This window comes from Antedon bifida, chromosome 1 (assembly GCF_963402885.1).
Source record: "Antedon bifida chromosome 1, ecAntBifi1.1, whole genome shotgun sequence".
NCBI lineage: Eukaryota > Metazoa > Echinodermata > Crinoidea > Comatulida > Antedonidae > Antedon > Antedon bifida.
In genome coordinates, this window is record NC_136226.1 from 26,908,930 (window position 1) to 26,920,489 (window position 11,560).

Here is an 11,560-nt window from a genome sequence, read left to right on the forward strand (position 1 = left end):
TCAACATTCTAATAAAATATATTCACTTCTATTATTAAATATATTAGGGAGGTTTTGCAACTCTTTTCGTTTTTGTTGCCATGCAAAACATCATTTTCGTTTTTGTATTCGTAAGGTTGCAATCTCTCTATTTGTTATGCTATAAATACAAAGACAGATTCATATAATACCACTGTCACTCAATCAATCATTCAATCAACCAATCATTCCATCACTCAATCAATCCATCACTCAATCAATTAATCACTCAACCAATCATTCAACCAATCATTCAATCAATCATTCAATCAATCACTCAACCAATCACTCAACCAATCATTCAATCACTCAATCAATCACTCAACCAATCATTCAATCAATTATTCAATCAATCAATCAATCAATCAATCAATCAATCAATCATTCATTCATTCATTCATTCAATCAATCATTCAATCAATCACTCATTCAATCACTCATTCAATCAATCATTCAATAAATCATTCAATCAATCATTCAACCAATCATTCAATCACTCAATCAATCACTCAACCAATCATTCAATCACTCAATCAATAACTCATTCCATCAATCAATCACTCATTCAATCACTCATTCAATCAATCATTCAATCACTCAACCAATCATCCAATCAATCACTCAATCAATCAATCAACCAATCATTCAATCAATCACTCACTCAATCAATCAATCAATCACTCAACCAATCATTAAATCAATCACTCAACCAATCTATCACTCAATCAATCAATCAATCATTCAATCCCTCAACCAATCATCCAATCAATCATTCAATCACTCAATCAATCACTCAATCAATCACTCAACCAATCATTCAATCAATCACTCAATCACTCAACCAATCAATCACTCAATAACACTCTAATAATTATATTAATATTCACCTATTAATAAATATTTCAATAGATTGCAAATTAGATTGATAAATTAATCGATCACTTACTGACTGACCATCTTAAAAAATGTCTCTATACTGTCTCTTGCTAAATATATCTACATGCTAATATGTTACAAATTAAAAAATAAATTGCTATGCAACAATACTCTTTATAAAACTGGAGGTCCAGTGTACACATCTGGATCGTGTGCACTCTAAAAAACCAAGTTCATCTTTTAGTTCAGTAGGGGGTTACTCCGGTGTACTGGTCCATTCAGCCCGTTTGGTGGCACACAAGGGACCCCTTAGGGGAGAGGAAAATTATAGTATGTGCCGTCCACAATTCAGCCCAGTTAGGCTGCAGTCACAGGTTATTCCGCCACATTTACATTCTATGTAAAACTTAATGTGCCACGGAAGAACTGCTTTCCAGCATTCACAAATGATCGTCAACGCCATAGTAAAAATAGTTTTTCAAATGCCTTAAAAAAAGTAATACAAGTAATATTGATAAATGAAGTTCAGATGCAGAATAAAAAATACAATATACTGGTGGATGTGGATTTAAATTGCAGTTAAATCTGGGCTTTTGCAAAGAAAATTTGACACTCAATTAAAAATGGTGTAAACACACTTCTACCCTATTCACATCTGCATAAATTATTTGATCTCCAGAATTATACACGTTTTCATATATGCATACGCGAACCTTGTGAAATCTTGGGAGGAAAGCATAGTTGCGCGCTTTTGATTACTGCGATTGGTCAGTTAAATACCAGGGCAACACAGGACCCCTGTGAAATCTCAGGAGATTTTCCACAAAATTATTGTATTCACATGATGCAAACTTGGTTACAACTTGTTAAATTTTGCAGATGTGAAAAGGGTATTAGTTGTCAATACTGTCTGGAATTAAATGGGTTTCAAGTTAAATTAAAAAAAATTAAAACTACTATATTAAATTACTTTATTCATATTATTTATGTTTTGGGGGACAATACATTTTTAAATAGAATGTTTGATGTTTTGTTGTAACATTATAAACTAAAAATGGCCACTCTTACCTGTTGGAAACCGGAAATCTTATACTGAATTGTAAACGAGAACGTAACCCTAAGATGACGTCTCCAATCAGGATTCCTAGTAATAGTTACTGCGCCCTCTATTATATCACCTTCTTGAACTTTACAAGGGTCATCCATTACGAACATGTCTTGTTTCCAATGGGTAGTTCTAAAAGAAAAAATAAAATAGAAAATGTATTACTTTCAGAGGCACAGTACAGTAGTGTTTAAATAGTCAATTCTACTATTTTTCCAGTTCTCATGGATAAACTCAATGATATATAGCTGTGTATTATGGCTGTATCATAAGAACAATGTCACATGTGATATAACCATTAAAAATAATTTTGTGAAGGTACAGAACTCACATGCAAATTTGTATCACAGAATTTAATAGATAAATCTGGACAATTTTGGTTGTGTCAGAGAATTTGGAGTGCATTAAAAAATTTGTTTGTCTAAAAATAGAAAAACACCAAAGTATTGTAATTAAATACTGTTTCAGGTATCATTTTCAGCATTTAATTGTTTGTGGCTGTGTATACAAAACTATCTATGTGACTTAAGTCTGAATTCGCTTGAGTGTGCCACAATTTATACACTTTAGAGAGAGAGACAGGAGATCACTCAAAATGTGTGGAAGCTCTAGCGATTATCGGGTGACTTGGGACGTAACAATGTCCAAGATGAGTCTTACGGCTTGTCTGGTCCTGTGTCTAGTACAACATCTTCAGCATCGTCGTCATCTTTTGAGCAGAAATCAACTGCAAACCATGATCCAAATCCATGAAATGTCCCAGACTTTTTAACAACAAATCTGAATTCACATTTATTCTCCTGAAAAAAATTAAAATGAATACCTTCATCAATGATTTATTTTACATCTTTAAAGCTCTGTCTACACTATCAAACCATCCTAATTATGAGTACATCAGGCTGCCATTGACATTGATTTCAGTTGAAATCTGCATTGTCTTTGTGTTAGAGAGACTAGAAATTCATGTGCTTCGTATGTATGTTTTTTTCATTTATTGTCTGTATATGTTTTTATATATTTATAACTTTTTATATGTATTTTTGTATGTATACCTTTTAGAAAATGAATTTCCATGGTTGACCAATAATATATTATCTTATTTTTTATTTAATTAAAATGTCTGAAAGCAGTTTTGTGTTACGTCAATGTAAAATCTAATTGGTTCTTTAAGTGCCTTGCTGACAACAATATAACACTATATTTGCGCTATTATACTGTGTTTGCGTTTACACTACAACACACAGTTCATGTGGTAATGTTAGCAATCTCTGTCACCAATACCAGTAAAGTCTTCAAGCAAAGAATTAAACAAATATTTTCCAAATACCTCAAGTTCACTAACTTTGACCTCTTTCATGTCAAATTCAAGTATAACTGCCATGTTGGACAACATATCATCTGCATCAATTAAATGATTAAATATCGGCCTGCCAAAAAATCGATTCTTTGCCACCGGTCTGCAATTAAAATAAGGTATGCAAGACAACGTTAGTAAATCAATATATAAAATCTAATTTTGTTTTTCTGAAATAAAAATTACAAAGTTTAATAATGTTAATACGGCTGCAGATGTACAGCTTGCTGATAATAAACTACTTATTTCTACTATATGTATATTAAAACAAGTTCTATTGATTCTAATGAGAATATTTGATAATTTGTTAATGTATTTTTAATGTATAGCTCTTTTTTTATATGTTTTTATACTTTTGTAACTGCATTTTAGCCTCTTGGCTACGAATATTATATATGGTATGGTATGGTGTTATGATTGTTTGACATAAAGTTATATATATTGAACCTATAACTTTTTATACAAAACAAACAAATAACAAAACCAGAGAGGAATTTACTGATTTTTATACCAAAAATGATTTTTCGAAATAACGCAAAATCAGTCATTCTATTTAGTCGGCTATGGAGAGTATTATATATCTTTGATAAACCCAGTGGCTAAAGGTCAATAAATTATGGGATAAATGACAGATATGACACGACCACCTGCGATACGACCTGACCACCTGCGATATTACAACATGTCTGGTCATTTAATGAGTTTACTCATCATTATTCTTGAATGTGTTCCGGCCAGCTGTGTGGCATTGATCTCAAAACTGTCTAGTCAAAAGTCTGTCTTTTGACAACAATACTAGTTTACCAAACAGCTGTTTACATAATCTAATCAAACGTTATAAATAAGGAAAATGAAGTTGAAGGGCAAATCATTTGCAAAAATGGGTGAAAAAACTATTTAAAAAAATTGACCAAAAATTAACTTGATGGTGCCCGTTCATTGGATTAATATCAGCCAGCAATTTTTGGTAATTCCAAAGAAATTGTCCTAATAAACGCATCAATTTACAGATATAATATAGCTTTAAAGATAAAGAGGAGTTAGAATGTACTACATCGGTCGGGCTAGAAGAAGATTGAGTAACATATTGGAACCTATTAGGGACATTTAGATTGAATATGTCGACTGCTACCCTATTACGTTATTTTCATATGCGCACGTGCTAGGCGCTTTGGTACGTTGACTGGCAAATTTGAGTTTTTTTCAGTGGCTTTTTTACTGTTCGCTCTCTGACATGAGTACCAGTGGAGATATGACGTCATAAAACTGCAAAAGTTTACCCAAAATCATCGCGATGATTTTCTGAGAATATAGTAAAGTGAATTTCAGTCAATTTATATTTGCAAACTGTAAATTATTGATTTGTATTTTAAATAAAATTAACCCAGGCCTACACTACACACTTAGCCTGCCCTAAGCTATTCTACCGGCCCTGCGGAATAGCACCAGGGACAAGTGCTACTATAGAGATTACAAGGTCAGATCCCAAGGTCATTACGTCATACATTCACTGGCACGTCAATGTAAATGTCCATATATCTGTCAACGAGAACAGTCAACTACGACCCATGTGAATGTGACCGTTGTGTGCATGTTCACTCAATCTAAGTCCCTATTATAATATAGATTGTAGAAATATCAGGTTGTGAACAGCGCCCTCTATGTAAAAAAAAAACATACATTAGGCCAGAAAAAGTGGTTTGTAGTCTAGCATGCATTGCTGTTTAGTTCCCCACACTATTACTTACATTAATGGCGTGAAGTCAAAGCCATAAACCGTGCGCCAGAAGTCTATTTTGCTACTATATTCTGTATTTGCTTTGCATGGAACAAGGAATAGCTTAGCAATTGATGGCCACATAACCCCATGTGAAGCAAGCCACCTATTTCGTGCTACTATAACTGATTCAATCATCAACTCGAACTGCAAACAAAAAACAATTTTTAGAAAAAGGGTTTTAGATTTACACCATTTATATTCATAAGATTCTCAATACTACAAGCTGAATTTTTTTTTTATTTATTTATTCAATTTCCAGGTATACAAACAGAAAGAAACCAACATTAATGTCATTGTCCTCATTTTATTAACTATGTCAATTAATATAAGATGGTGCTTAAATGGACAGGTAGCGCAACGACTTCCACCAGTCTTTATTAGTGTACCAAGCTCTCTACCAGTATATTGTACTAACTTCAGTGCTATTTAGATTTTTTATTTGGGATAAAAGTGGCCTTTTATTTTCATGACGTGGCAAGCATCTACACAGCTATTGAGTCCAACAGTCATTCTGCACTAGAATGACTTTTTGACTTGATAGTCACAGTGTTGAGTGGAGCATCATGAAAACAAAAGGTTGCAATGTTTTAATAAAAGATAGTATTAAGTATGTGACTATTGAGTCCAAAAGTTTTTGAATTGACAGTGGAGCCATGTGAAAAAGAAAGTTTGCTAATGTTTTAACACTGGAGTGCAATTAAATAGATTGCATTAGTGGAATCATACTCACAATCAACAACGTACCCATCCACTCTGATACGATGATGTCTACTTGTTCGGGCAGTTCAATTTCTTCCGCTTTTCCCTGAATGATGGTAATGCGGTCCTCAAGGCTATTTCGTTGTACAAGGTCATTAGCATAGGAGGCTATACCGCTTGCCTCTACACCGTAAACCTGAAAAAAAAAAAATGTATTACACTTTTCACATTTCACCATTTGCCTTTTTTTGGTTCCAAAAGACAAATTATACATGAACAAATCTCCTTCCTTGGACAGAACATACATTCTAAAAATTGTATATCAATATTTATATTTAAAAGTATCGCATTAAAAAAAATTGTACAGAATGATTCAATACATAAAACAATAATAAACAACTTTTCATGTAATGTACAGTATATAATTGGCTCTGATTAGGGTATATTATAGAAAACAGAATAAAAAATCAGTAGTAGTGAGTGGCCGAGCGGTTAAGAAAGTGGAACCGTAATCCAGCCATAATATCGGCAAGGGTTCGAGGCTCACTCACTCCATGGTTCTGGTAGTAGAACAAGTCTTCTCGGATAAGGACTATAAACCGTAGGTTCAGTGTACACATCTAGCTCATGTGCACTTTAAAGAACCTAGTACATCTATCGAGACGAGTAGGGGGTTATCCTGGTGTACTAGCTCAGCCACTGTGTTGTAGACAGGTGAGAGAGCGCCTTATAGTGGCTGCACTGACATGACCCATAGGGGAGAAGCATGTAGTTGAAAAGTGTAAATATAGTCCACAGCGCATAGAGACTATTTGTATTATGCACTATACAAATTTAAAACCATTAACCAGATATACTGTACCTTAGAAGCACCTCCTTGTTTAGCACAAAACATACTTAATATACCAGTACCACATCCAATATCTAACACAACCTAATATAGAATTACAATTTCAAGATAAAATCTAATGACAGATTAACATTTGTGCACTCAAAACAATGATTAGAGTCAATACTTATTTTTGTCAGTAAATTTACTAAATCAAACTTGTTCTATGGTTACAGTTACTTAAACAATTCAGTGCCAAACTTGACAATGATATCGTACAGGTATTTAGAAATTTTCTTTTCTTATAAACTTTCTTAAAATTCAGTGGCCGTATTCACCAATCGCTTATCACACTCAAGTGAGGTACAGTATTTCCCTTAAATATCAAGTATTTCACTCAATCAATATTTCAGTATTTCCCTTCAATTGTATTCACTTAGATAGAAGATGTTTCCTTTAGCCCAAGTGGGAATGGTGAATACGACTACTGAATCATTAGCTCGCAATGTGTTTTGTAATAAAAACATACTTTTCCTTTTATCCAGTTAGCATTGTTCTCAATAACGGTTTGGTACGCTTTTGTTCGAACAGAATCCTGAAGCATTTCATGATGCAATTTCTATGAAAAATGGAAATATATACTATTAGAAATTGATAAATAGTAGACAGTTTTAAAAAGCATTTAAAAGTACAACAGCCATGAAAACGACATCATATTTATTCATTTCTTCAGATCAAGATGTTCTCCCAGAGGGCACCGCTTATAAGACCATGACCAGCACATATGGAGATCATTATTTTGGTGTAGTGGCATAGACAGGCTCAAACCAATGCCTCTAAATGAAAGTCCGATATCCTCACCATTATGTCATATCGCTCTCTAAATATATACAGTAGGGAGAGCACACAATATTCCCAGACAGCTTATCATCCAGGTCATACTGGTCCAGCATTTCTTAACTTTAGTGATCTCAACAAGAACCAGTGTTCCAACATGGTATAATGACGATAAATGTCACATTGTGCCATTCGGACTGGTCCAGCACAATTCCAAATAAAGTTAAGCAATGCTGGGCCAGTATGACCTAGATGGTAAGCTGTCTGGAAATATTGGGACCGTTTTAGTTGGTCCCATCCTTCACTGAATGTGTTATATGTCTATTTCTTTGCATGTACATCAGTGAATAAATAAAAAAAGAAAATATGTTTTGGAAAACTCACTAAATTTGCATAACTATCAAAATACTCATCATCCTGCCACCTTAGCCGTTCAATGCCAACAGACGACTCGGAACAGTTGATGTAGCTGACGGGTACATAACCAACTTGACCTTTCAACTCAGCCCACCACCAATCAGGGTTTGTTTTATTTAGCACCTTTATTTTGTCACCTTTAGCAAGTTGTAGCTAAAAGATAATATTATTATATCAAGTAAATCTATATAATGTAGATATTGTGTATATTATTAGTATGAATTCAAATGTGTAAGGTTAAATACAAAATAAAACAAAAGTTTAGTTTAAAAGTACAAGTGAGTCCTTGAGTGAGTGGCCGATTGGTTAAGACAGTGGAATCGTAATACATAGCCATATCGGCAAGAATATATTTTCTTTCGGTTTTTATTTAGGGATTCATTTTGATCAAAATTCATTGTGAAAATAGGACGGTGTCATGAATTTTGGTAGATTCAACTCTTCCTTCTTTGTAAATAAAGCTATTTAAATTATTAACATTTTGTTCTTATTAAGTATTTGTTTCTTGTTACTATTCTGTGTATACAAATCTGCAGGTACCTGATGTTCAGAATTGGTTTTGAAATCTGTTAAAGCGGTCACAACTTCAATTATTTCATCAGATTCAGAGTCCTGTTCAGTTTCGTTTTCCAGGGTAATGCACCTATCCATTTGTTCTACTACCAGGTCCAAGTTGGTGTCGTTAATTTCTTCAGATGAATTTTCTGTTTCAAATTTAGCACTGTGTTTTTCTAAGGCACATTCTTCATCAAGGTTTTCTATATTGCTTGTACTTGAACTACTGTTACTATTGCAGTCTTCTCCCTCTAGGCCTGTCCAGGCAGTTTGTTCATCACCACCACTGCGCGTCGGAATCTCTCTAGCTCCCTGAGAATGTTCAGACATCTCATGGCCTAGAATAAAAACGATTATTAAAATAGTACAGTGTATCAAACATAGTTTTAAAAAATACAGATTATTATTTCAATATAATCTAAAAATCATGACAATTTACCTTATCTGTTCAATCATGATTTAGGCCGATATTTTCGCATTACATTTAATGCTCTTTCTTTCTTGTGTACTTTTTACCAATCATGTACTTTTGACCACTTAAACAGTTGTTCCTAAACTGACCAGTTATGGCGGCCCAGCTCGATTTTCTCGTGGCGTTTGTTTGATATATTCCATACTGCAAAACGCCGATTCTTTCATTCTTTCTGACACGTCAACGTTCGTACAAACATACGTGGAAAAACACAAGTCTAATTCTTTCATAATATTCACAATGGTAAAGTATTATATATTATTTACACGCATTTTGATGTTAATTAGAATTTTAGAATACTGGTGTTACTTTGTTAATGTTGAATTACATACATTTAGAGTGTAAATCGTATTTAAAAAGTACCCTAAATCTAGGCCCGAGTTTATAGGATTTTCGTATCAACATGGCGTTGAACGATGCCAACAAACAAGCCCCACCACTACGATTCCAATTACCCATGCAGGGCCTAACAAAGATTTAGGTTTCAGTTCACCTCACTGTCTGAATCTGCTCTTATTTTGGGACAGTATTTTGATGCTAAATTTACATTTATGATTTTAGTGTATAAATTTTAAATTTAAATAAGAATTTGTGTTTCAATCAATTTTCATTAATTTATACCATATGCTACAGGTAACAGTAAGGACATTAAATTCAATCAATTGTTTTATTTCGTCAAGCACTCAGTATTTAATGTTAAAAAGCAATTTATCTTTGCTTTTACAGGCTTTACCTTCAGCATCATCAACCTCTGTTGGAAGTCGCTCACCATCCAGAGCAGTATCACCAAAAAGCGGCGGATCACAAGTTAGAAATAGAGGGTGCATACGATTGAATTGTTTTGGCATAGGCCAATATTGAATTTAGAAAAATATGAACAGTTTCTGACAATATACAGTACTGTATCATCATAATTTATTATTCTATGATTTTGGAGTGTAATCACTAGACTTGCAATGTTTAACCTTTTGTAAAAATAGTGCATATATATATAACTTTAAAAACAATGCGCGATGCATTCTGGTATTTATAGCGCTTAAATTATTAGAATCAACTTGTTTTTAACCGTTTAAAGATGAAAAAAAATTATCGCAATAGGTTCATATAATATTTATTTTTACATAAAATGTAGTGTGTGACCTTAAATTAGGTCTACAAAATGTAGGTCTAGTGTCTTTAAGCTTTCTGAGATGTTATCCCATTATAACATACAGAAAGTACTGTAATTAACAGTATGAGTATGATAGAGCATTAATTGAAATGAATCTCTGAGAGTAGATGCTACACTGTACTGTAAATAACAATTACAGAACAGTATATCATTAATTATGAGACTGACAAACATTATAAAAATAAAGATGTTTACAAAAAATAATACATGATATTTTGTTATGATCAAGCTATATAAATTGACTGTAAAGACACTTTTGAATGTGATTTAAGAGACCTCTAGTTGACCAAAATGTAGGCAACAAGACTAAACCAATAGGCTCATTTCCAATGACATAAACAAAAAAAATCACATACAGTAGTTTCTAACACTAGTATGAATTTAATATTTCAGAGGCAAAAGTTCTGGAACCACAAGAGCACGGAACACAGGAGCAGGTGGTGGAAGTTCAGGAATGTGGAGGTTCTACAATGAAGATTCACCAGGACTGAAAGTGTAAGAAATACAATTTTACATGAAATCATGAAAAGAAAACTTAAAATAACATTTCTTAATAAGATGTATTGTCCCACAAAAAAAATGAAGATTAAGGAAAAAAGACTTTGAATATTAGCCATAAGAGTTTAGACATGCTTATGTTATCTACTAATAATCTAATAAGATTGAAACGTCAAATTCCAATTATTTGGACTTGGGTTTTAAGCATAATCAGAGCATCTATTGATTTTTAAACAGATACATTACCCTCATATTATTTGTCTTTCTTTTTAGTGGTCCAGTACCTGTTCTTGTTATGAGCTTGATCTTCATCGCTTCCGTTTTCATGCTTCACATCTGGGGCAAATACACACGCGCATAAACTGCCCGAAAACATGACTAATAAATTAAAAGTGGATGATAGGAACGACAAAATGGAGGCAATAATGTTTGTGACTGCTTGAAATATGCACAACAAAGATATTTTTCTGAACATTTTCATTTAAGTAGCTGTGAAGGAAAAGCCTAGATGAACTTTAATGTAACAGTTGACAAACTTTATTGCCTTTTAACTATAACATCTTTGTTTATAAACATTTCAGAATTAAAAATCTAGCTTTTGTATAGCAAATACTATAAGTCCAAGTTTGGGGAGGGAGGGGGTAGAGGAAGAAACGTATGAACTCGGTCTATGATTTTAAATTGCTTTAATTAAAAATAAATTTGTGTCTTTGGAATGTTCGAAGGGCCAAATTATCAATTATGTAATGTAAACCTTAAATGGTTTACCCATGAAAATGAATTTCTTTGTAAAATACATACCGTTAGACAACTAAAAATAATATAAGAATAATTATTACTGTGTATGTGATGTTAATAAATGAAACTTTAATTAATATGAAATTCATTGATGTTATTTACTTTGTAGTAGTGTGTCATAGACTAAATAAATCATACACCATAGCCTACA

General features: G+C 33.0%; 2 protein-coding genes across 2 annotated transcripts; one reads left to right on the top strand and one right to left on the bottom strand.

Moving 5' to 3' along the window:
* Positions 1 to 1,268: 1,268 nt before the first annotated feature.
* Positions 1,269 to 8,985, bottom strand: LOC144848393 (protein arginine N-methyltransferase 2-like). The gene is made up of 11 exons (XM_078705122.1): positions 8,910 to 8,985; positions 8,456 to 8,808; positions 7,883 to 8,068; positions 7,191 to 7,280; positions 6,695 to 6,766; positions 5,864 to 6,028; positions 5,102 to 5,277; positions 3,327 to 3,456; positions 2,660 to 2,799; positions 1,963 to 2,131; positions 1,269 to 1,380 (listed from the first exon to the last, which is right to left on the bottom strand). Exons 2-11 carry the CDS (start codon positions 8,798 to 8,800, stop codon positions 1,348 to 1,350), a joined length of 1,506 nt encoding a protein of 501 aa, XP_078561248.1. The 5' UTR covers positions 8,801 to 8,808; positions 8,910 to 8,985; the 3' UTR covers positions 1,269 to 1,347.
* Positions 8,986 to 9,109: 124 nt separating this feature from the next.
* LOC144848723 (protein transport protein Sec61 subunit beta-like) lies at positions 9,110 to 11,493 on the top strand. The gene is made up of 4 exons (XM_078705586.1): positions 9,110 to 9,185; positions 9,669 to 9,763; positions 10,507 to 10,608; positions 10,885 to 11,493. The coding sequence occupies exons 1-4, from the start codon at positions 9,183 to 9,185 to the stop codon at positions 10,970 to 10,972; spliced, it is 288 nt and encodes a 95-aa protein (XP_078561712.1). The 5' UTR covers positions 9,110 to 9,182; the 3' UTR covers positions 10,973 to 11,493.
* The last annotated feature ends 67 nt before the right edge of the window (positions 11,494 to 11,560 follow it).

What these genes read in the sequence shown, in the direction of transcription:
- LOC144848393 (XM_078705122.1), bottom strand. Translation starts at nt 8,800, where the DNA reads ATGTCTGAACATTCTCAGGGAGCTAGAGAGATTCCGACGCGCAGTGGT. An exon ending in TTGATAGTTATGCAAATTTA is followed by an intron (nt 7,281 to 7,882) that starts GTGAGTTTTCCA and finishes CATTTTTCATAG; the next exon opens with AAATTGCATCATGAAATGCT. An exon ending in AACAAGGAGGTGCTTCTAAG is followed by an intron (nt 6,029 to 6,694) that starts GTACAGTATATC and finishes TTTTTTTTTCAG; the next exon opens with GTTTACGGTGTAGAGGCAAG.
- LOC144848723 (XM_078705586.1), top strand. An exon ending in TCACAAGTTAGAAATAGAGG is followed by an intron (nt 9,764 to 10,506) that starts GTGCATACGATT and finishes TTAATATTTCAG; the next exon opens with AGGCAAAAGTTCTGGAACCA. An exon ending in GATTCACCAGGACTGAAAGT is followed by an intron (nt 10,609 to 10,884) that starts GTAAGAAATACA and finishes CTTTCTTTTTAG; the next exon opens with TGGTCCAGTACCTGTTCTTG.